Source organism: Entelurus aequoreus, linkage group LG13 (genome assembly GCF_033978785.1).
Source record: "Entelurus aequoreus isolate RoL-2023_Sb linkage group LG13, RoL_Eaeq_v1.1, whole genome shotgun sequence".
Classification (NCBI taxonomy): Eukaryota; Metazoa; Chordata; class Actinopteri; order Syngnathiformes; family Syngnathidae; genus Entelurus; species Entelurus aequoreus.
In genome coordinates, this window is record NC_084743.1 from 48,660,653 (window position 1) to 48,684,718 (window position 24,066).

The window sequence follows — 24,066 nt, forward strand, 5'->3', positions numbered from 1 at the left end:
ATCAAGGGTTGGAATTGGGGGTTAAATCACCAAAAATGATTCCCGAGCGCGGCCACCGCTGCTGCTCACTGCTCCCCTCACCTCCCAAGGGGTGGAACAAGGGGATGGGTCAAATGCAGAGGGTAATTTCACCACACCCAGTGTGTGTGTGACTATCAGTGGTACTTTAACTTAATATAGCAGCATAAGATATTTAGCGAGGCTGACCATATTCTGAAATCCCAAAAAGAGGACACATATATGCGTGCCAAGGCCGGGACTAGGTGAAAATTTGCCAATGATTCTCGAACTTGCTTTATAAATAATATATTTCTTTAAATAAAGCATTTTTTCTCCTCTGTTGACAGCAGTGTTGGCGCTAGGAATTTTCAAAATGGGGTCCCAGAGACCCCATCAAGTCATAAAAATGGGGTCCTACAGTACATTTTTGGGGTCCCACTTTTTTGCAAGCGTTTTGAAAACAAAAGATAAATGTATGCATTATCCTGTTATATCTCACATTCTATATTGTGTTTTGGAAAAAGGTTGTCATAAACGTTACTTAATTCATTAAAATAAATAATACAAAAAACAAAACTAATTTGTACACATATGTAAATTTATTCAGTTATAAACATTCATTCACTTTCTTCTTTCCTTCATGGATCTAAACTTTACCGCTGCTGGTAGGTTTTTCTATGTTTTTATTTAATAAGTTGTAGGTGTATTTATTTCAGTATAAAAGTGTAAAAAGTGTTTTGCTTGGGTCATGAAATGATGATTATGGTGTGCCAGGGCATACATACATTTTATATTTAACGTTTAAATCTCTGGAGTCTACATCAAGTTCAGATCTATCCCTCATTTCAAAATGTTTTTGTTTTTTTATGTTGTTTTTTTATGTATATATTTGCACCATGAATTGATTAACGTGGACCCCGACTTAAACAAGTTGAAAAACCATCGACCCCAAAAGGGACAAGCGGTAGAAAATGGATGGATGGATGTACTGTACTGTGCAATCTACTAATAAAAGTTTCAATCAATCAATCAATCCACTCCCTCGCTCTCTCTGTCTCTGCCCCTCCCTCACGAATGCTGCTGCATGCGCAGTCCTTCACAATTTGTTTTGTTTTTAACCCCTTCTTAACCCTGGACGTACATTAAAAATACACGCAACCCTAATTCAAAATGTCGGACATTTGAGGCATTTAAGAAACCCCGCCCGGACAGCCCTGCAAAAGAGGACATGTCCGGGGAAAAGAGGACGTATGGTCAGTCTAATTTAGCGCTCTGTGATCAAAGCACTGCTAAAAATAGCGTTAGCAGTTATAATAACAATATCGCTCATACGTGGTTAATATTAAGGTCCTGAAATGTAAGTGTTGTTGGCGCTTTTTGGATGGTTGTTTAGAGGGCTTTAGCTGCATTGTTAGCCGCTTTGTATTTGCCGTATATTAAAAGTTAAAATGTACATACAAAAAAGAAAACCATGTGTTCTTGTCTTACATAAGGATTGTGAATGATAGACACAATTCCAAAAACAAGTTCAGTTCCCCTTTAAATACGTTGCAAACAAAGACTATGCGATATTAAATCTGTCAGTCTTGTGTGGTCAAACCTGAAAATAACGTTATTCCAGTGCCATCCTTGCATGTACCTACACGACACCTACTCACAGACACACAACTGCGAGCATGAAATGGACAATAAACAGAGGCCGAGGCAATGCTGAGCCCGTCAGGCATGTCTGACCTCATCTATTCACCATGGCTGCATTCATACAACAAGGCAGACTGTGTGTGCCTGCATTGTCAACCACTACGTCTAAACGTCCTGCGGCTTCAAACAATGCAGCTCAAGTGCGTGCATGATATGATAGCCGGGCTCCGCCCCCTTTTCAGCCGACACCAACACACATACATCGCACTCCCATGCCTCGGGTAATGCCCACCACGCCAGCCTGTCACTAGTGCCTTTGTGTCGGTCATGTTAAAAGCCTGACCTATAGGGACAGTCTGGACACACGGAGGGTTCACCACAAGTGTGTGTGTGTGTGTGTGTGTGTGTGTGTGTGTGTGTGTGTGTGTGTGTGTGTGTGTGTGTTCGGGTGTGTTCTTGTATTTCTAACCTTCTTGAGACACCAACAAGGAAAAGTACCTTCCATGTGAGGACCAATACGGAAAACCATTGCATCTAATAGAGAATGTCTCATTTGCACCCCTGATGGTGAAATCTATCAAAATTAGGGTGGTCCCAAAAAGGAGGGATTTTTCAAATTGACTCTGTGTCGGTTTTAAAAGTGCTCCCCCTCTGGTCAACATATGAAATAACAAGTGTGTGTAAGAAATTGAAATGCGCCCCCTTTGGCCTAAATTAATTTAAAAATATATATATATATATAAATAAAATGTACACTACCGTTCAAAAGTTTGGGGTCACCCAAACAATTTTGTGGAATAGCCTTCATTTCTAAGAACAAGAATAGACTGTCGAGTTTCAGATGAAAGTTCTCTTTTTCTGGCCATTTTGAGCGTTTAATTGACCCCACAAATGTGATGCTCCAGAAACTCAATCTGCTCAAAGGAAGGTCAGTTTTGTAGCTTCTGTAACAAGCTAAACTGTGTGAACATGATTGCACAAGGGTTTTCTAATCATCAATTAGCCTTCTGAGCCAATGAGCAAACACATTGTACCATTAGAACACTGGAGTGATAGTTGCTGGAAATGGGCCTCTATACACCTATGTAGATATTGCACCAAAAACCAGACATTTGCAGCTAGAATAGTCATTTACCACATTAGCAATGTATAGAGCAGGGGTCACCAACGCGGTGCCCGCGGGCACCAGGTAGCCCATTAGGACCAGATGAGTAGCCCGCTGGCCTGTTCTAAAAATAGCTCAAATAGCAGCACTTACCAGTGAGCTGCCTCTATTTTTTAAATTGTATTTATTTACTAGCAAGCTGGTCTCGCTTTGCTCGATATTTTTAATTCTAAGAGAGACAAAACTCAAATGGAATTTGAAAATCCAAGAAAATATTTTAAAGACTTGGTCTTCACTAACTGATAAAGAAACAGATAACAGATTTGGTGTCCAGTTCAAAGTGTGACATGATTTATTTAAAAATTTGAGAGTTGACTTTTGTATTTTACATGAGTTATTATTTGTACAAACATGGTGCAAAGTAATTCATGATTTGTTAAAAAATGTTAGTGGCTAGCTAGTTAAAATGGGATATTGTGATTTCACAAGACTGTGAAAAATGTGCACTTAGAGAAAATATAAAAATAAAGTGTTGCATATTGATATTTATCTGTTTCTATATATATTTATTGTGAGAAATCATTAAGATGATCAGTGTTTCCACAAAGATAAATATCATTAATTATTAATAATAACATAGAGTTAAAGGTAAATTGAGCAAATTGGCTATTTCTGGCAATTTATTTAAGTGTGTATCAAACTGGTAGCCCTTCGCATTAATCAGTACCCAAGAAGTAGCTCTTGGTTTCAAAAAGGTTGGTGACCCCTGGTATAGAGTGTATTTCTTTAAAGTTAAGACTAGTTTAAAGTTATCTTCATTGAAAAGTACAGTGCTTTTCCTTCAAAAATAAGGACATTTCAATGTGACCCCAAACTTTTGAACGGTAGTGTATATATAAACATACTGTAATAACGAAGTAAATAATGAAGATTAAAAACCAATGACAAACAAAAAAATAAAAATACATTAACTAAAAGCAGTCTCTCACAATGTGTCGACTTTTTACTTATAAAATTGGGAACAATTTCTCATATTCTCTCTGTTTCTGTAGTATTGCAATATTTTCCCCTAAAATTATTACCTTATGTAAAACGGTTACTTTTTAATGCAAAATGGTGACATTTGTCGTATAAAATTCTGACTTCTATCACAATATAGCCAATGTTTTTGTTGTTCTTGTAAAACAGTGACATTTTTTGAGTAAAATGATGACTTTTGTCATAATTTTGCAAAGTAAAATTCCGATTATTATTGTAATATTGCCAACATATTTAAGTTTTCTTATAAAATTCTGACTTTTGTCCAGTAGAATTACGACTCTTTTCATGAAATTGCCAACATTTTAAGCTTTTCTTGTAAAATTGCGACTGTTATTGAGTAAAATCCCAACTTTTATCATAATATTACACAAATATAAAATTTTTCTTGTAAAATTTCGACTTGCGTTCAGTAAAATTATGACTTTTATTATAATTTTACCATGAATTGATTAACGTGGACCCCGACTTAAACAAGTTGAAAAACGTATTCGGGTCTTACCATTTAGTGGTCAATTGTACGGAATATGTACTGTACTGTGCAATCTACTAATAAAAGTCTCAATCAATCAATACTGCCAAAATTCAAAGTTTTTCTTGTGAAATTGTGACCTTTTTCTTGTGAAATCCCAACTAATTTTTCACAACAAGCTTTTTTATATTTGCATAGTATGTATATATTATTAATGTTGTAAATACAAATCTTTATATATCTGGAAAGGGTGGTCCTAAAGAGGTAGGCATTTTCCAGAGGTCTCAAGAAGGTAACACATACAAGAATGTGTGTTTGTGTGTGCACGTTCTAATTGAGGCCATCTTAGAAGCTGGACTTTGATCTGTCAACATGAGGAAGAGCGTGTGTTCAGTTCAAGTAAAGACAACACAAACGCACACACCAATACAATTTGTTATAAAGTCCTAAAGTGGTACCTCAGGTTTTCTACAAGCTTTGATACAGATTTTTTTCCGGAAGTTATTTGTGCACCTAAATGTAGATCTGCGACAAAATGTAATATTGTCCCCCCTTGATCCAAGCCTCACGCCTTTACTAAAAAAACAATTAACATGGTCAACAAATTAAAGAAACCATTATTCAATGAACTTAAAAAAAATATTGGTATAGGGTTGTACAGTATACCGGTATTAGTATAGTACCGCGATACTAATTAATCATAATCGGTACTATACCGCCTCTGAAAAGTACCAGCCCGCCATCCCCCCCGCGACCTCGTTGTCGTCACGTTGTGTCATTATTGGTTTACGAGCAGACAAGCATGATTGGCAGCATACAATTACGAAGTACTTACAAGCAGACACAGTGTGTAGACAGAAAAGGGAGAACTGACGCATTTTGGCTTAAAAACTGACAATACAGGTGAAGTTATAACACTGAAACGCCCTCAGAAAGAGGTGCTTTAAGATATGGCTAGCTAGCTAGCGGCTAACGTCCTGCCCCAGTCGGCAGTGTTTTAGCTACTTCTAAATCACTAATCCTTGTTGCCATGGCGACAAATAAAGTATGTTTCTTACAAGTATCATCCCTGCAGGACGAGGAATAGCTAAACATGCTTCACTACACACCGTAGCTCACCGGCATCAAAATGTAAACAAACGCCATCTACACCTGACATCCACTGTAATGATACCAAGTACAATAGTGTATCTAGTCGATACTACTATGATTATGATATTTTTTGGCATCACAACATCTTCTTTCGTTTTTTTTTAATGTATATTATGTTTATAAACTCAGGAAATATGTCCCTGGACACATGAGGACCAAGGGCAGCACGGTGGAACAGGGGATAGTGAGTGTGCCTCACAATACGAAGGTCTTGGGTTCGATCCTGGGCTCGGGATCTTTCTGTGTGGAGTTTGCATGTTCTCCCCGTGACTGTGTGGGTTCCCTCCGGGTACTCCGACTTCCTCCCACCCCCAAAGACATGCACCTGGGGATAGGTTTATTGGCAACACTAGTTGGCCCTAGTGTGTGACTGTGAGTGTGAATGTTGTCTGTCTATCTGTGTTGGCCATGCGATGAGGTGGCGACTTGTCCAGGGTGTACCCCGCCTTCCGCCCGAATGCAGCTGAGAGTCTAAGTCTAAAATGGATGGATGGATGGATGGATGGATGGATGGATGGATGAACATAAACAATGTATGATCCTGTAACTACTTGGTATCGGATTGATACCCAAATTTGTGGTATCATCCAAAACTAATGTAAAGTATCAAACAACAGAAGAATAAGTGATTATTACATTTTACCAGAAGTGTAGATAGAACATGTTAAAAGAAAAAGTAAGCAGATATTAACATTAAATGAACAAGAAGATTAATAATTCATTTCCTACCACTTGTCCTTAATAATTTTGACAAAATAATAGAATGATAAATGACACAATATGTTACTGCATACGTCAGCAGCCTAAATTAGGAACCTTTGTTTGTTTACTTACTACTAAAAGACAAGTTGTCTTGTATGTTCACTATTTTATTTAAGGACTAAATTGTAATAAGAAACATATGTTTAACGTACCCTAAGATTGTTTGTTAAAATAAAGCAAATAATGCAATTTTTTTGTGGTCCCTTTTATTTAGAAAGGTATCGAAAAGTACCAAAATAATTTTGGTACCTGTACCAAAATATTGGTATCGGGACAACACTATATTGGTATCAGTATCACAAATACGGGTCTTGTATTAACTCCGTATAAAATCCATACCAAAATGCTGTATTGCCCAACCCCAATAAGACAACACAGAACCATACAAAATAGATGATTGACTGAAAGACTACTAAAACGTGGTAGGGAAAAACATATTAATTTGACTTTTGACCCCAACTTGTCAGGTATTCAAATCGGTCGATGGGTGTGAAAACCGACACTTTTCTTCAAATGTGTAGGAGCCTGAGTCAGATTTCCATGCAATTCAGTAAGTAGAAAAGCACTCGTAGAGCACAGACCTCCGCCAGGCCCTATCTCCCAATAGTAAATATTAAATAAACAGTGAACCCTCTTGTCAGTCATTCACTGTCTCGTGTCTCTGGAAGCACTCCCGCTAGCATATATGGATCACCCTCAAAATCTAAGAATTGGTTCCTTATCCCATTTTTGACACTTCCTGAAAGTCTAATCAAAATATGCCAATAACTTGTTGAGCTATCCATAGCGGAAGGAAATGAACGGAGTGAACCCTCTTGTCAGTTATCCATTGTCAATTGGCCCTTTTCCCCTGCAGAAACTTTTTCAGGAACTTCCCCATTTACCCGGGTAAATAAAGTTCCCCCTGTGTTTCCACCAAAAACAACTCGGGTAGATTTAGTTCTTCAGGAACCTTTCGGAGTTCCTCCTAGCTAGGTGGGACGTTTCAAAGTTACCCTGAACCTTTTCGGGGGTGGGCTTAGGTTTCGTACGCTGATTGGTTGAACACCGTTGGGGGCGTTCCTAAAACTTATTTTTCCAAACACACGACCGCCATTGCAGAGTATGCTATAACGACTTGTTTATTTCTTATTTCTTGAGTATTTCTATTACAACAAACTTGACAACGACGAGAAATAAGAATGAAAGGAACTTTCTACTTGCAGGAACTTTTGTGGGGCATCTTTGTCCTGAAGAACGCTGATCAGTGGACCTATTTTGGAATGTTTTTACTCAACCGTCATCTTTAAACTCTATCCGTGCAGTTTAATGTTGTGTATTATTTTTACAAACCTAATTTCGTTAAAGCTACGAGAAGTGGACGGACTCTTTTAAACGTATTTACAGAGGAGTATGAAGCCGGACTCGAAGCAACGACCTCAGCTGCTTACTACTCCGACTTTGTTGGAAAAATTCGGAAAAAAATGGAGGCAACACACGAGTGGAACGAAGGTAAATAACACAAAAAATTACCTATTTACTTTATTACATGTTGAAAAAGTAGTCAGTAACACTCCATTTGTGTAGTTATTAGCCTTAACCAGAGTGAACAGAATGCTAATGCTAACAAGCTAACTCTAAAGCCGATGTGTTCGTGTTGTCGGCGTGAGATAAACACTGACTATTATTATTTATAAAATGTTATGTACAGCTAAATGGACCAAAAGGAATTGCCTGATCTTCATGAATTCATCATTTACTGAGAGGACAACTTTCTGACAGTTGGACATTGCAGACAAAAGCCTGACTTTTTTATAAACAATTCGGTAGACTTTATTTTATAAATCATATCGTTTTGTATATTATTACTTTGTATTTCATTTACTTACTTTTTTGTAAAAAAAAAAAACTGTTACCTAAAATTGTCTGTTTATTTACATGGTGTCAGTGTAGAAATATAGCAAACATAATCAGCCAGATTTGTATAAACTAGCCTGAACTGTGAAATGCGGTGGAAACACAAACCACACACTTCTACAGGAACCTAAAGTTTCCGCAACTAGAAGTTTCTGAACTTTTGGTTGAAAGGGGCTTTTTGTGTCTGTGGGTGGCGGCGCAGACTCTAGTATAAATTATTTAGCTCGCTCTTTAAAATTGTAACACTCCCAGTTTTGACATTTCCTAAAAGTTTCATCAATATATGGTCATAACTTTTTGAGCTATCTATGGCGAAAGAAACTTCTTGAACCCTCTTGTCAGTTATCCACTGTCTTTGTGTCTGTGGGTGGAGGCAGGGTCGCTTGTATAAATAAGTCGGATAACCCTCAAAATCGTAACGCTTGTTCTTTTTCCCCTTTCTGACATTTCCTGAAAGTTTCATTCAAATATGCCCATAACTTTTAACTGCTAACATATAAACTAACACACCCCAACAATTACATTACCTCTTGGCAAAGTTTAGAATAGCAACATAAAAGTAAATCTGTACTGTATAACTCTTTATGATATGGTAGACGTCATAAAGAACATGAGCTGGTGTGTGGTCGACCGCTTTTGTCGACATTAAACATGTAAATTCTGTAGAAAACGGCCACGTTTTTGTCGACATGTGTTGCATTTACTTCATAACCATTGCTCGCGGGTTTATTGCAAAGATTTGCGGTTATGTCAACGTCCTCCTTCGGAAAGGGCGAGTAAATGTGCAAGCTGTTGCTAGTTTTGCTTATGTTGACAACCGCTTATGTTGATGTGAGTCAGCCAATCTAAGAGGATGTCGACTTAAACGGGTTCAGAGCTGAGGCAAGTGAATGAGCATCCCAATAATACTAATAGGGGCGGTATAGCTCGGTTGGTAGAGTGGCCGTGCCAGCAACTTGAGGGTTCCAGGTTCGATCCCCGCTTCCGCTACCCTAGCCACTGCCGTTGTGTCCTTGGGCAAGACACTTTACCCACCTGCTCCCAGTGCCACCCACACTGGTTTAAATCAATCAATCAATCAATGTTTATTTATATAGCCCTAAATCACAAGTGTCTCAAAGGGCTGTACAAGCCACAACGACATCCTCGGTACAGAGCCCACATACGGGCAAGGAAAACTCACCCCAGTGGAACGTCAATGTGAATGACTATGAGAAACCTTGGAGAGGACCGCATATGTGGGTAACCCCCCCCCCCCCCCCCCCCCCCCCCCCCTCTAGGGGAGACCGAAAGCAATGGATGTCGAGTGGGTCTGACATAATATTGTGAAAGTCCAACACATCAGCGAAAGTCCAGTCCATAGTGGGGCCAGCAGGAACCATCCCGAGTGGAGACGGGTCAGCAGCGTAGAGATGTCCCCATCTGATGGACAGGCTAGCGGTCCACCCCGGGTTTGGAGCAGAGTAGAAAAGAAAAGAAAAGAAACGGCAGATCAACTGGTCTAAAAAGGGAGTCTATTTAAAGGCTAGAGTATACAAATGAGTTTTAAGATGAGACTTAAATGCTTCTACTGAGGTAGCATCTCTAACTTTTACCGGGAGGGCATTCCATAGTATTGGAGCCCGAATAGAAAACGCTCTATAGCCCGCAGACTTTTTTTGGGCTCTGGGAATCACTAATAAGCCGGAGTTCTTTGAACGCATATTTCTTGCCGGGACATATGGTACAATACAATCGTCAAGATACGCCGGAGCTTGACCGTGTAGTATTTTATACGTACGTAGTAAAACCTTAAAGTCGCATCTTAGGTGCACAGGAAGCCAGTGCAACTGAGCCAGTATAGGCGTAATATGATCAAACTTTCTTGTTTTTGTCAAAAGTCTAGCAGCCGCATTTTGTACTATCTGTAATCTTTTAATGCTAGACATGGGGAGGCCCGAAAATAAAACGTTACAGTAATCGAGACGAGACGTAACGAACGCATGAATAATGATCTCAGCGTCGCTAGTGGACAAGATGGAAGGAATTTTAGCGATATTACGGAGATGAAAGAAGGCCGTTTTAGTAACACTCTTAATGTGTGACTCAAACGAGAGAGTTGGGTCGAAGATAATACCCAGATTCTTTACCGAGTCGCCTTGTTTAATTGTTTGGTTGTCAAATGTTAAGGTGGTATTATTAAATAGATGTCGGCGTTGAGCAGGACCGATAATCAGCATTTCCGTTTTCTTAGCGTTGAGTTGCAAAAAGTTAGCGGACATCCATTGTTTAATTTCATTAAGACACGCCTCCAGCTGACTACAATCCGGCGTGTTGGTCAGCTTTAGGGGCATGTAGAGTTGGGTGTCATCAGCATAACAGTGAAAGCTAACACCGTACTTGCGTATGATGTCACCTAGCGGCAGCATGTAAATACTAAAGAGTGCAGGGCCAAGAACCGAACCCTGGGGAACTCCGCACGTTACCTTAACATAGTCCAAGGTCACATTGTTATGGGAGACACACTGCATCCTGTCAGTAAGATAAGAGTTAAACCAAGACAAGGCTAAGTCTGTCATCCCAATACGCGTTTTGATACGCTCTAATAAAATATTATGATCAACAGTATCGAAAGCGGCGCTAAGATCAAGAAGCAGCAACATAGATGAAGCATCAGAATCCATCGTTAGCAATAGATCATTAGTCATTTTTGCGAGGGCTGTCTCCGTAGAGTGATTTGCCCTCAAACCGGACTGAAAAGGTTCACAGAGATTGTTAGACGCTAAGTGTTCATTTAGCTGCTGTGCTACAATTTTTTTGAGGATTTTCGAGATAAACGGAAGGTGGGACACCGGCCGGTAGTTTACCAGGAGATCAGGATCTAGGTTAGGTCTTTTGAGTAGAGGATGAATAACCGCTTTTTTGAATGCTAGGGGAACAGTGCCAGAGGAAAGTGATAAGTTTATAATATTTAACACTGATGGACCTATTAATACAAAAAGCTCCTTGATAAGTTTCCCAGGAATTGGGTCAAGTAAACATGTTGTTTGTTTTGTCCCATTTACACATTTTGACAATTCCTCCAATGTTATTTCATCAAAGAGAGAGAAACTATTTTGGAGGGCGGTATCCGTCGTATATACAGTCGTATTTGTGTTAATAGAACCCAGTTGTAGCTGAGATGCATTGTCTTTAATCTCTTTTCTTATGACTTCAATTTTCTTATTAAAGAAATTCATAAAGTCATCTGCTGAGTGGGTGGAGCTACTGGGAGGAGTCCCTTGTTGGGTTAGCGATGCTACTGTACTAAACAGAAATTTAGGATCCTTTTTGTTGAGGTGGATGATATTTGAGTAATATTTAGCTTTAGCTGAGGTAAGCATGCGTTTATAAGTTATTAAACTATCCCACCATGCTTGATGGAAAACCTCAAGTTTAGTCGCACGCCATTTGCGTTCCAGCTTTCTACATTATAATTTCTGGGCTTTAGTTTCTTCTGTAAACCATGGGGTACGCCTTTTAGGGGCCCTTTTTAGCTTTAGCTGTGCTACACTATCAATGGTGTCGCGCAGGGCGTCATTAAAGTTGTTAGTGAGGTTATCAATAGAGCCCACATAATTTGGGAATGGTGCCATTACCGAAGGCAGTAGGTCAGTAAGAGTCGTCGTTGTGGCAGCATTAATGTTGCGGCTGCTATAGTAGTTATTATTATTATTATTAGTTTGTTGACAATGAGTCAGAACTTCGAATTTTATAAGGTAATGATCGGACATTACTTTAGTGTACGGGAGTATCGTAACTTTAGAGGTGGTGACACCCCTGACAAGCACTAGATCTATCGTATTACCGTTGCGATGCGTGGGTTCATTTATTATTTGTGTAAGACCACAGCTATCAATTATAGTCTGGAGCGCCACGCATGGAGGGTCCGATGGGGTATTCATATGGATATTAAAGTCCCCCATTATGATTATATTGTCGGCGTGCGTCACTAGATCAGCAACAAACTCTGAGAATTCACTGATGAAGTCCGAATAGGGCCCAGGGGGGCGGTAGATAACAGCCAGGTGGAGAGGCAGCGGTGTGACAAACCTCAAAGTGAGCACCTCAAACGAGTTATATTTATTATTTAGGTTAGGTGAAAGATTATATTTTTCATTGTATATTAGTGCGACACCCCCTCCCCTTTTAAGAGGTCGGGCAACATGTGTATTGGTATAGTTAGGAGGAGATGCCTCATTTAGCGCAAAAAAATCGTCTGGTTTGAGCCAGGTCTCGGCGAGACCAACGACGTCAAGTTTGTTGTCTCTAATGACTTCATTCACTAATAACGTTTTGGAAGATAATGATCTTATGTTTAAAAAGCCCATATTATAGGTAGTGGGCTGTTTTGAGGATTGTTTATTGAAATTATCCGAAGTAGCAATATTAATAATGTTGCGTTTATTATGCGTATGGCACTTTAAATAGTTTCGACCATATCTAGGAATTGATACGACGGGGATATTCAGATTGTTTGCTTGATGTTGCGATAAACTGAACGCATCATAGTTAGCTACCTCAGTACAATGCATGTCTGCCTCTGATACGGTCACAAAAGAAAAAACATTATGTGAGTTGTGTTTTATTCTAAGAGAATTGCAAAGTGTGCAGGAATTATCCAGCCTGACGCCGGCTAGTTCTAGTTTAAATGGCTTCTTACCCGGAGACTCCACGCTTCTTTGGTTAGCTTTTCTCTTTGTTGTTAGCCCCGCTCGGCATCCCCGCTTCTGCTTCCGCTCGCACCGCTTACGTCGTCTCCATTGACGGTCACCGCTAGCACTTGACTCCGCTGCTACAAAGGCCGCTCGATGTAGTCCGCGAAGTATTCCCATGCTAGCGAGGAGGTCCACCGTACATGCATCTTTCAGTCTATAACGACCCGATCCATCCACATCCAGAATTGTCTGTCGGTCGTATGTGATCACAGAGTGTTCACGCTTTGAGCCAGCCATGAAATTGACAGAAATGACGGGTGTTTTTTGCCAAATCGCTCTACACTCCCAAGAGCATTAGTGAGCCGCAGCATTCCCATGCGGCGCCATCTTGTCATCTTGTCAGTTACGTCACGTTAACTTAGATATTGGGTTTCACTATGTAAAAGCGCTTTGAGTCACTAGAGAAAAGCGCTATATAAATATAATTCACAATTCACAGAATAGCAATCACAATACAATGTTTGTGTGAAACAGTCTTTTATTTGCATCTAAGAGAAGATTGTAGTAATGGAAGTTTTATGGCTTACAATGGAGCCTACGGGCATAAATAAAACAGCCTACAAAACGGTGTATTCTGAAGAGACACTCAAAAAGCGGCTTGAAGATGGTCTGTAAAACATCATCTAACATTTTGACCAAAGCGCCACCATTACATGTTATGTAGACCAGATGTTCTTAACCTTTTGGACCTCGGGGCTCAACTTATCCACTACAGTGCGGCCAAGGGCCCACTCATATATTAACACCGAATTAATGATCTTACTCTTGGTTTTAATCATATTCAATAAATATATCTAACCTACTTATCGTTTACAAGCTTGTCAAATTATATGAAAGCATGTGTAAATCATAGATATTATTAATTTTCAGGCTTAGGTCAGGCTAATTAGAAAAATAAACACTGATCAAATATACTGCAAAAGAGGGAACTCAGAAAAACTGATGAAAAATAAATATACATACAATTATGCAATGCTGTTAATAAATACATTTTAACAAAGTTAATAAATTAATAATATATGTTTCTTAAACTGTCAAAAAATGTTAGTGCAAATGAAAATACAGCTTCACTACTTGAGTCATATTTTTTGCGCTTAAGAAACTCTGTGACTTTAACTCCACACTTGTTTTGTTTGTTGGAGATTGTCATTACTGCCACAAGTGGTGGAAAAGTGTATTACCACCGAGTACCGCTGCGGCCCATACGGACCACAGCTAAGAAACAGATATATTTTCCCGGCCCTCTATTATGTGCTAATGGCCCAACATTGGGCCCTATGGTTAAGGTCGGTTGGTTATGGTTAAAAATCACTGATGTAGACCACAAGGAAGTGTTTGAAACGTAGAAATCAGAATATAACCCATTTCAATCATGAAGAGTTTTTATTCCTGGTGCTACTCTATTGCCACGCAATTATGCCCCAGAGAGTTTAAATTCTTGCTCATGCTCATGCATGCACTTCATATGTTGCGTTGCTTTGTTGTGTGTGTGAGAGCAGGGGTGACGTATATGAGGGAAAGTTGGCACACAAGCTCGTAATCACGGTGCCGCTATAAAAGGTTTGTCTTTATAACTTATAATAACAATATCACTAATACTTGGTTAATATTCAAGTCATGAAATGTAAATGGAGTATTGTTGGTGCTTTTTTATTGGGTTTTATGGGCGGAATAGAGGACCTTCTATTGGCTTCGCTGCTGTAAGCTGACTTTTATTTACCTTTATTTACAAGTTAGAATGCGTTAAAAAAATACATCCGTCGCCACATAATGATTGTGAATGATAGGCAAAATTACAAAAAAAGTGCAGTTCCCCTTTAAGAGTGTATAAAAACATTTGTATTCATCCATCCATCCATCCATCCATCCATTTTCTACCGCTTGTGCCTTTCGGGGTCGCAGGGGGGTGCTGGAGCCTATCTCAGCTGCACATAGGCGGAAGGCGGGGTACACCCTGGACAAGTCGCCACCTCATCGCAGGGCCAACACAGATAGACAGACAACATTCACACTCACATTTACACACTAGGGCCAATTTAATGTTGCCAATCAACCTAATTCATATTTTGTTTAATTTATTATTTTTTTGCTCAGATCTCTCATTAAATTTTAGTCCTATGTAAAATGTAAAAAGACATGTCATGTTTTACTTTTACCATTTAAAGGCCTACTGAAACCCACTACTACCGACCACGCAGTCTGATAGTTTATATATCAATGATGAAATCTTAACATTGCAACACATGCCAATACGGCCGGGTTAACTTATAAAGTGCAATTTTAAATTTCCCACTAAACTTACGGTTGAAAACGTCTATGTATGATGACGTATGCGCGTGACGTCAATCGTTGAAACGGAAGTATTCGGAATCATTGTATCACAATACAAAAAGCTCGGTTTTCATCGCAAAATTCCACAGTATTCTGGACATCTGTGTTGGTGAATCTTTTGCAATTTGTTTAATGAACAATGAAGACTGCAAAGAAGAAAGCTGTAGGTGGGATCGGTGTATTAGCGGCTGGCTGCAGCAACACAACCAGGAGGACTTTGACTTGGATAGCAGACGCGCTAGCTGCCAACCGCAATGATGAATGGGTGAAGTCATTCGTCGCTCCGTCGATCGCTGGAACGCAGGTGAGCATGAGTGTTGATGAGCAGATGAGGGCTGGCTGGCGTAGGTGGATAGTTAATGTTTTTAGCATAGCTCTGTGAGGTCCCGTTGCTAAGTTAGCTTCAATGGCGTCGTTAGCAACAGCATTGTTAAGCTTCGCCAGGCTGGAAAGCATTAACCGTGTAGTTACAGGTCCATGGTTTAATAGTATTGTTGATTTTCTGTCTATCCTTCCAGTCAGGGGTTTATTTCTTTTGTTTCTATCTGCAGTTAAGCCCGATGCTATCACGTTAGCTCCGTAGCTAAAGTGCTTCGCCGATGTATTGTCGTGGAGATAAAAGTCACTGTGAATGTCCATTTCGCGTTCTCGACTCTCATTTTCAAGAGGATATAGTATCCGAGGTGGTTTGAAATACAAATCCATGATCCGCAATAGAAAAAGGAGAGAGTGTGGAATTCAATGACCCCTTGTACCTAAGTTACGGTCAGAGCTAAAAAAGATGCGTCCTGCACAACACTCTAGTCCTTCACTCTCACGTTCCTCATCCACGAATCTTTCATCCTGGCTCAAATTAATGGGGTAATCGTCGCTTTCTCGGTCCGAATCGCTCTCGCTGCTGGTGTAAACAATGGGGAAATGTGAGGAGCCTTTCAACCTGCGACGTCACGCTACTTCCGGTACAGGCAAGGCTTTTTTTTATCAGCGACCAGAAGTTGCGAACTTTATCGTCGATGTTCTCTACTAAATCCTTTGAGCAAAAATATGGCAATATCGCGAAATGTTTAAGTATGACACATAGAATGGATCTGCTATCCCCGTTTAAATAAAAAAAAATCATTTCAGTAGGCCTTTAAATGCCCATTTTGAAAAATATGCATAACATTATATGTATTATTAATCTTATGTATATTTAGGCCTGATTTTTAACCCATACCCCAGCGGGAAAGTTGGGGCCATTCCAACGGCTCCTGACTAAAAGGGGCACCTAAAAATAGACAATAGCTAATATTGTGATTTTTTTTTTATTATGGGGCCTGGAATTCCCGGCGGCGCCCCTCTGTGTATGTGTGAGTGGGTGGACAGAAACAGCATAGTGCGAGGACTCCTATAAACATTACTTAGGTCTGTAGGAACAATGATGGGTTTGCTGTTAGAAGTCAGCAGTACATGGTGATGCGCCCCCAGGGATGACAATCCAAATGGTGAACCCAAAAAGAGAGAGAGAGAGAAAGCACAGGGCACTGATGAGGCCAATAAAAGACACCAGTGGGAGGAGAACACACAGCAGAGCTAGTAATGGCTAACTAGAGGGAGGGAAATTGGTGTGTTTAGCTGGCAAGCTGAAGTGAGCGTGTGTGTGTGTGTGTGTGTGTGTGTGTGTGTGTGTGTGTGTGTGTGTGTGTGTGTGTGTGTGTGTGTGTGTGTGTGTGTGTGTGTGTGTGTGTGTGTGTGTGTGTGTGTGTCTTGTATTGCTACTAGGGATGTCCGATAATGGCTTTTTGCCGATATCCGATATTCCGATATTGTCCAACACTTAATTACCGATACCAATATCAACCGATACCGATATATACAGTCGTGGAATTAACACATTATTATGCCTAATTTGGACAACCGGGTATGGTGAAGATAAGGTCCTTTTTTAAAAAAAAATATTAAAATAAAATAAGATAAATAAATTTAAAACATTTTCTTGAATAAAAAAGAAAGTAAAACAATATAAAAACAGTTACATAGAAACTAGTAATTAATGAAAATGAGTAAAATTAACTGTTAAAGGTTAGTACTATTAGTGGACCAGCAGCACGCACAATCATGTGTGCTTACGGACTGTATCCCTTGCAGACTGTATTGCTATATATTGATATATAATGTAGGAACCAGAATATTAGAAACAGAAAGATACAACCCTTTTGTGTGAATGAGTGTAAATGGGGGATGGAGGTTTTTTGGGTTGGTGTACTAATTGTAAGTGTATCTTGTGTTTTTAATGTTGATTTAATAAAAAAAAAAAAAAAAAAAAAAAAAAAAACATACCGATAATAATGTTATATAGTATTATCGGACATCTCTAATTGCTACCCTTCTTGAGACCTCACCAAGAAAAAGTACCTTCCATATGAGGACCGGTGAACAGGTTAGGACCGAAATCATGGTCCCAATACGGAAAACCATTGCAAATACTAGAGTCTGTGAACATTGCTCCAAAGTCAGGACTTTTTGTTGATTTAATGTGCATACAAAAGTAAACATTGACAGGTGCAAAGGCAGCAATATATGATAAAACAAGACGGCAGCTAAAGAAGGACTTCCCTATTCATCCCTGAAAAAACCCGCCATGTGAACAGCTGATTGTATGACTTCCGGTGCTGACGTAAGACAACCCGCGTCCCATATATGACCATAGGATGAACAAATACACTACGGTACTAAGTGGCCATTAACAGTTAGCTTCTACAGCTGGGTTGCCCAAAGTGCGGCACGAGGGCCATCTGTGGTTCGTGACTCGTTTGTCATCGGCCTAAAGTACATTACGAAAAACAAAAAATAGAGATCTCTTTTGCACACCTGGTGGTGAAATCTATCAAAACTAGGGTGGTCCCCAAAAGGAGGGATTTCTCAAATTGACTGTGTGTCGGTTTTAAAAGTGCTCCCCCTCAAGTTTGTGTACAAATTTTGAAGTGCTCCCCCTTTGGCCAAAATATGTAATAACAAGTGTGTTTAAGAAATTGAAGTAAGTCCCCTTTGGCCAAACTTAATTTAAAAAATAAAATAAATATGTATATAGAGACATACTATAATAACTTGAAGTAAATAATGAAAAAAATACTATAAGCTTACCTTTTCTATATTTGCATAGTATGTAGGTATTATTAATGTTGTAAATACAAATCATTATATATCTAGAAAGGGTGGTCCTAAAGAGGTAGGCATTTTTCAGAGGTCTCAAGAAGGTAAGAAATACAAGAGTTTGTGTGTGTGTGTGTGTGTGTGTGTGTGTGTGTGTGTGTGTGTGTGTGTGTGTGTGTGTGTGTGTGTGTGTGTGTGTGTGTGTGTGTGTGCAGGATGAGTTCATTCAAGGGCCTGGTGTAGCCAGGATGAGAAAAGAATTCTATCGTGTGCCCTTAGGGGGCCCAACAAGGGGTTCAGACACAGGGCACCCAGCAAGTGCTGCGGGGAGGGGACACATAGGGCACAAAAACACACTGCCCGTCTAAAATGTCAATCTCTCTTTCGAGGAGCAAATCTGACATGTGTGACTCCTTTGTCTTCTAGAAGGAACAAACATAAAACAAGGTAAAGAGAATTTCCTCTCTGATGTCCTGATGTGTAAACTCTCAGTCCAGGGCCCAAGCAGTCTGGCCTTGGTGGCCCCCGGCCTGAGGATATATGTACATGCCACAGACAGGGCACTGGACGGATGGGAGGGGAAGGATGAAAGGAGGTTGAAAGGTGAAGAGATGGACCGCAGAGAGAAGAGAGGATGCTTTGTAAAAGCGAGACGGGGGGACAGAAGAGCACAGTGAGGACTCACAGTCCACATGTTGACGAGGCGTCGACACAGGAAGGGGTCCAGGTTCCAGTGTATGCACGGCAGGCAGGTGATGTAAAAGACCTCGTGCCCCAGGCCAGCCGAGAGCAGGAAGAGGATGTGCAGCAGCCGGTTCTTCACTTCATACCCTGGCTTGGTGATGATGCAACCCTGTCAGGACATCACAAATAATCAACAGTGGGCCAGCCGGGCACAGAAAGGTAGCTCAAGCAGGAGCAGGATCGATCTCGCATGTCACTGTTTAGTCGGTTACCTGCAGCTCATTAAAAGTGACTCCATGCACTATCCTTCAAAAGTTGTCTGTGGCTGTAGTGGAGTGATTGGTGGAACTTAATGTTCACTTTTTTTTTAATGAAAAGCCACAACGTACAGTGGAACATCAATTTACGAACGCCTCTATTTGTGTTATTTTCCGTTTGCGAACGTTTACACGGCGCATAATATGCCGCTGTGTGGGGACCATGTCTCAGCGTATAAACAAGGGGTCGGCAACCCAAAATGTTGAAAGAGCCATATTGGACCAAAAACTAATCTGTCTGGAGCCGCAATAAATGAAAAGTCGTATATAAATCTTATAATGAAGGCAACACATGATGTAAGTGTCTATATTAGCTATAATAGCCTACTATCAAAATGACTATGTGTCGCAGGCTGAAGCAAATCTTTGTTGACAGAAATGTAGAAATGTCATATTTATTCTACACATTTTTACAACATTAGAAACCATTAGTAAATCCGAGGTTACTCAGAAGGTGAGATAACTCCTGGAAATTACTGGCTTATAATGGTAAAAGGTATAGATGTGTGTGCTCAAGTTAAAGGAAACGGCAGGCTCTCGTCTTCTAATACATTTATTACAATCTTTGGCAAGCTAGGAATTGTTTGCTGTGGTCTGGAACAACATGGCACACAAACAACTATCTGAAATGCAGCCAATATTCCATACAGGTAATGTGTCATGAGACATGCAAAACTAAATATATACATAGAGGACATAAGTAAAGGAAATGAAATGAGCTCAAATATACCTACAAATTACGCATAATGATGCAATATGTACATACAGCTAGCCTAAATAGCATGTTAGCATTGATTAGCTTGCAGTCATGCCTGATTAGCGCTCCAACAAGTTTAATAACATCAACAAAGCTCACCTTTGTGCATTCACGCACAGTATAAAACTTTTGGTGGACAAAATGAGACAAAGAAGGAGTGTAAGATTTTACATGTAAACAAACTATTGTGTTTGTTTGTAATTCCCCCCCAATCTTTTTCCATTTTTAATCCTTTTTTTAAAAATGCTCCAGGGAGCCACTAGGGCGGCACTAAAGAGCCGCATGCGACTTGAGAGCCGCGGGTTGCTGATATAAACATTTCATTTACATTTCATTCTTTCATAAATTTTGTGTGTGGCTGGAAGCGCTCTGTGGGCTGCCATGTTGATGACATCACTTCATGTATGGCTGCCACGGCCATTTTGAAGAGGCGGGGTCCCCACGTGACATCCCGTTTACATCCTGTACACACCGGCGCGGCCATTTTGAAGAGCTTCAAGGCTAAGGGCACTTTTGATGCGTTTAGCCCCGGTCAAAGCTGTGTCAGCCGATCTTAGAGATCAATTTGTTGGATCAGAAACACTTTAAATGTGTCCAAACTCTCAGTCTTGCCGTACAGCTTCGGGTTGCAGAACAACCACTAAGTTAACATTTTAGCTGAGTAGTTGGTCTCTGGCTTGCGGCACCTTCACTTAGATGTTATCAGCGAAAGAGGAGTAGTTCTTTAGCAAGTTTTTTATTTTGATCAGACCAAAAAAGATGCCACAGCGGACCTTTATTGCAGCAAAGGAAAAGGCACTACCTGGACACAAGCCGATGAAGGATTGCCTCACACTGCTAGTTAGTGCTAACGCTAGTGGTGACTATGTGAAGCCACTGCTCGTTTATAGCTCAGAAACTCCCAGTGTTTGAAAACATATTCCCAGACACAAGATACAATGATTGCCCTTTTTTCGGTTTTGAGCGCACCTGTTGGGTGTTATGTATATATATATATATATATGTATATATATGTATATATATGTATATATATATATACATACATACATACATAGATATAAAGCTAATCATATATATATATATATATATATATATATATATATATATATATATATATATATATATATATATATATATATATATTAGGGGTGTAACGGTACACAAAAATTTCGGTTCGGTACGTACCTCGGTTTAGAGGTCACGGTTCGGTTCATTTTCGGTACAGTAAGAAAACAACAAAATACACATTTTTTGGTTATTTATTTACCAAATTTGTAAACAATTGCCAGGGTTAATGTGGTCAACAAATATGAAATAAAAAACTAAATAAGATTAGGCTCAGAATGGTTTCTTAACAAAACCTTTCTACATATAAAGTGCTTTTTTTGATTGATTGATTGAGACTTTTATTAGTAGTTTACACAGTACAGTACATATTCCGTACAATTGACCACTAAGTGGTAACACCCGAATAAGTTTTTCAACTTGTTTAAGTCGGGGTACACGTTAATCAACATTAAATTGCCTCAAGTTGCTGCTCAGACTCAGACGGAATATGTACTTCACTGTGCAACCTACTAATAAAAGTCTCTATCAATCAGATTAAATAAAATGACAAAACTTTTCTTCTACATATAAAAAGTGCAACATTAAACAGTTTCAAGTCAACTCAGCCTCAGATTAACTTTTCTTTCCCCCCCCCAGCCTGGCTAACTTGGCAGTAAGAGGATATATGGGCTCATTGTTCTTCCACCATAGAAGTGGGTCAGAATCTAGTTTCTAATGCAATATGGTCTTAAATCTGCTGCTATAAAAACATTTGTTATTGCTTTAGCCCTGCCTGACTTGCCGAGGAGAGGCTGCTTGAATGCGGTGGTGACGCTTCAAATGGGTTAGCATGTTTGACGTGTTGTCAGAAACAGCTGCTGAACAATGTCGGCAAACCTTCCGTCCTCCATTGTTGTATCGCGCAGCCAAAGTGTTCCCAAACGGGAGATCTTAACGAGGCAGGAGGGTCTTCCAGCTCTGGCTTTTACATGTTGTCATAGCCCGGTCGCTGCTAGCATGCTGTGTGTTGTGCCTCGGTGTGCATTGTTTACACAACGTGCGGTACGCTACTTAATATGTCCGTGTGGAAACTCGTTCGGTACACCTCCGAACCAAACCGAAAACCCCGTACCGAAACGGTTCAATACAAATACACGTACCGTTACACCCCTAATATATATATATATATATATATATATATATATATATATATATATATATATATATATATATATATACACACTACCGTTCAAAAGTTTGGGATCACCCAAACAATTTTGTGGAAAAACCTTCATTTCTAAGAACAAGAATAGACTGTCAAGTTTCAGATGAAAGTTCTCTTTTTCTGGCCATTTTGAGCGTTTAATTGACCCCAAAAATGTGATGCTCCAGAAACTCAATCTGCTCAAAGGAAGGTCAGTTTTGTAGCTTCTGTAACAAGCTAAACTGTTTTCAGATGTGTGAACATGATTGCACAAGGGTTTTCTAATCATCAATTAGCCTTCGGAGCCAATGAGCAAACACATTGTACCATTCGAACACTGGAGTGATAGTTGCTGGAAATGGGCCTCTATACACCTATGTAGATATTGCACCAAAAACCAGACATCTGCAGCTAGAATAGTCATTTACCACATTAGCAATGTATAGAGTGTATTTCTTTAAAGTTAAGACTAGTTTAAAGTTATCTTCATTGAAAAGTACAGTGCTTTTCCTTCAAAAATAAGGACATTTCAATGGGACCCCAAACTTTTGAACGGTAGTGTATATATATATATATATATATATATATATATATATATATATATATAAGAATTCCCTGTGATGAGGTGGCGACTTGTCCAGGGTGTATCCCGCCTACTGCCCGAATGCAGCTGGGATAGGCTCCAGCGACCCCCCGCGACCCCGGAAGGGACAAGCGGTAGAAAATGGATTGATGGATATACAGTCATACTTGCCAACCTTGAGACCTCCGATACCGGGAGGTGGGGGGTGGGGGTGGGGGTGGGGGGCGTGGTCGTGGGTGGGGCAGGGTGCGTGGTTGGGGGCAGGGGGCATGGTTAATAGGGGAGTATATTTACAGCTAGAATTCACCAACTCAAGTATTTCATATATATATATATATATATATATATATATATATATATATATATATATATATATATATATATATATATATATATATACACCGGTATATATATATATATATATATATATATATATATATATACACTACCGTTCAAAAGTTTGGGGTCACATTGAAATGTCCTTATTTTTAAAGGAAAAGCACTGTACTTTTCAATGAAGATAACTTTAAACTAGTCTTAACTTTAAAGAAATACACTCTATACATTGCTAATGTGGTAAATGACTATTCTAGCTGCAAATGTCTGGTTTTTGGTGCAATATCTACATAGGTGTATAGAGGCCCATTTTCAGCAACTATCACTCCAGTGTTCTAATGGTACAATGTGTTTGCTCATTGGCTCAGAAGGCTAATTGATGATTAGAAAACCCTTGTGCAATCATGTTCACACATCTGAAAACAGTTTAGCTCGTTACAGAAGCTACAAAACTGACCATCCTTTGAGCAGATTGAGTTTCTGGAGCATCACATTTGTGGGGTCAATTAAACGCTCAAAATGGCCAGAAAAAGAAAACTTTCATCTGAAACCCGACAGTCTATTCTTGTTCTTAGAAATGAAGGCTATTCCACAAAATTGTTTGGGTGATCCCAAACTTTTGAACGGTAGTGTATATATATATATATATATATATATATATATATATATATATATATATATATATATATATATATATATATATATATATATATATATATATATATATATGTATGAAATACTTGACTTTCAGTGAATTATAGCTATATATATATATATATATTTATTTTATTATACATAAAAATAAAATAAATACTTGAATTTCAGTGTTCCGGAGGCTATCCAGTAGATGGCAGTAGTGTCCTGTTTAACTTC

General features: G+C 39.4%; 1 protein-coding gene across 3 annotated transcripts in view; it reads right to left on the minus strand.

Annotated features, from left to right (window-relative positions):
• The window catches only part of LOC133663881 (sphingosine-1-phosphate phosphatase 2-like), a 57,193-nt gene that overhangs the window by 26,799 nt on the left and 6,328 nt on the right, over positions 1–24,066 (minus strand). For all 3 annotated transcript variants that reach the window (XM_062068601.1, XM_062068602.1, XM_062068600.1), the window contains exon 2: positions 18,951–19,118. In XM_062068601.1, the coding sequence (XP_061924585.1) occupies positions 18,951–19,118 (168 nt within the window). The remainder of the gene's footprint in view (positions 1–18,950; positions 19,119–24,066) is intronic.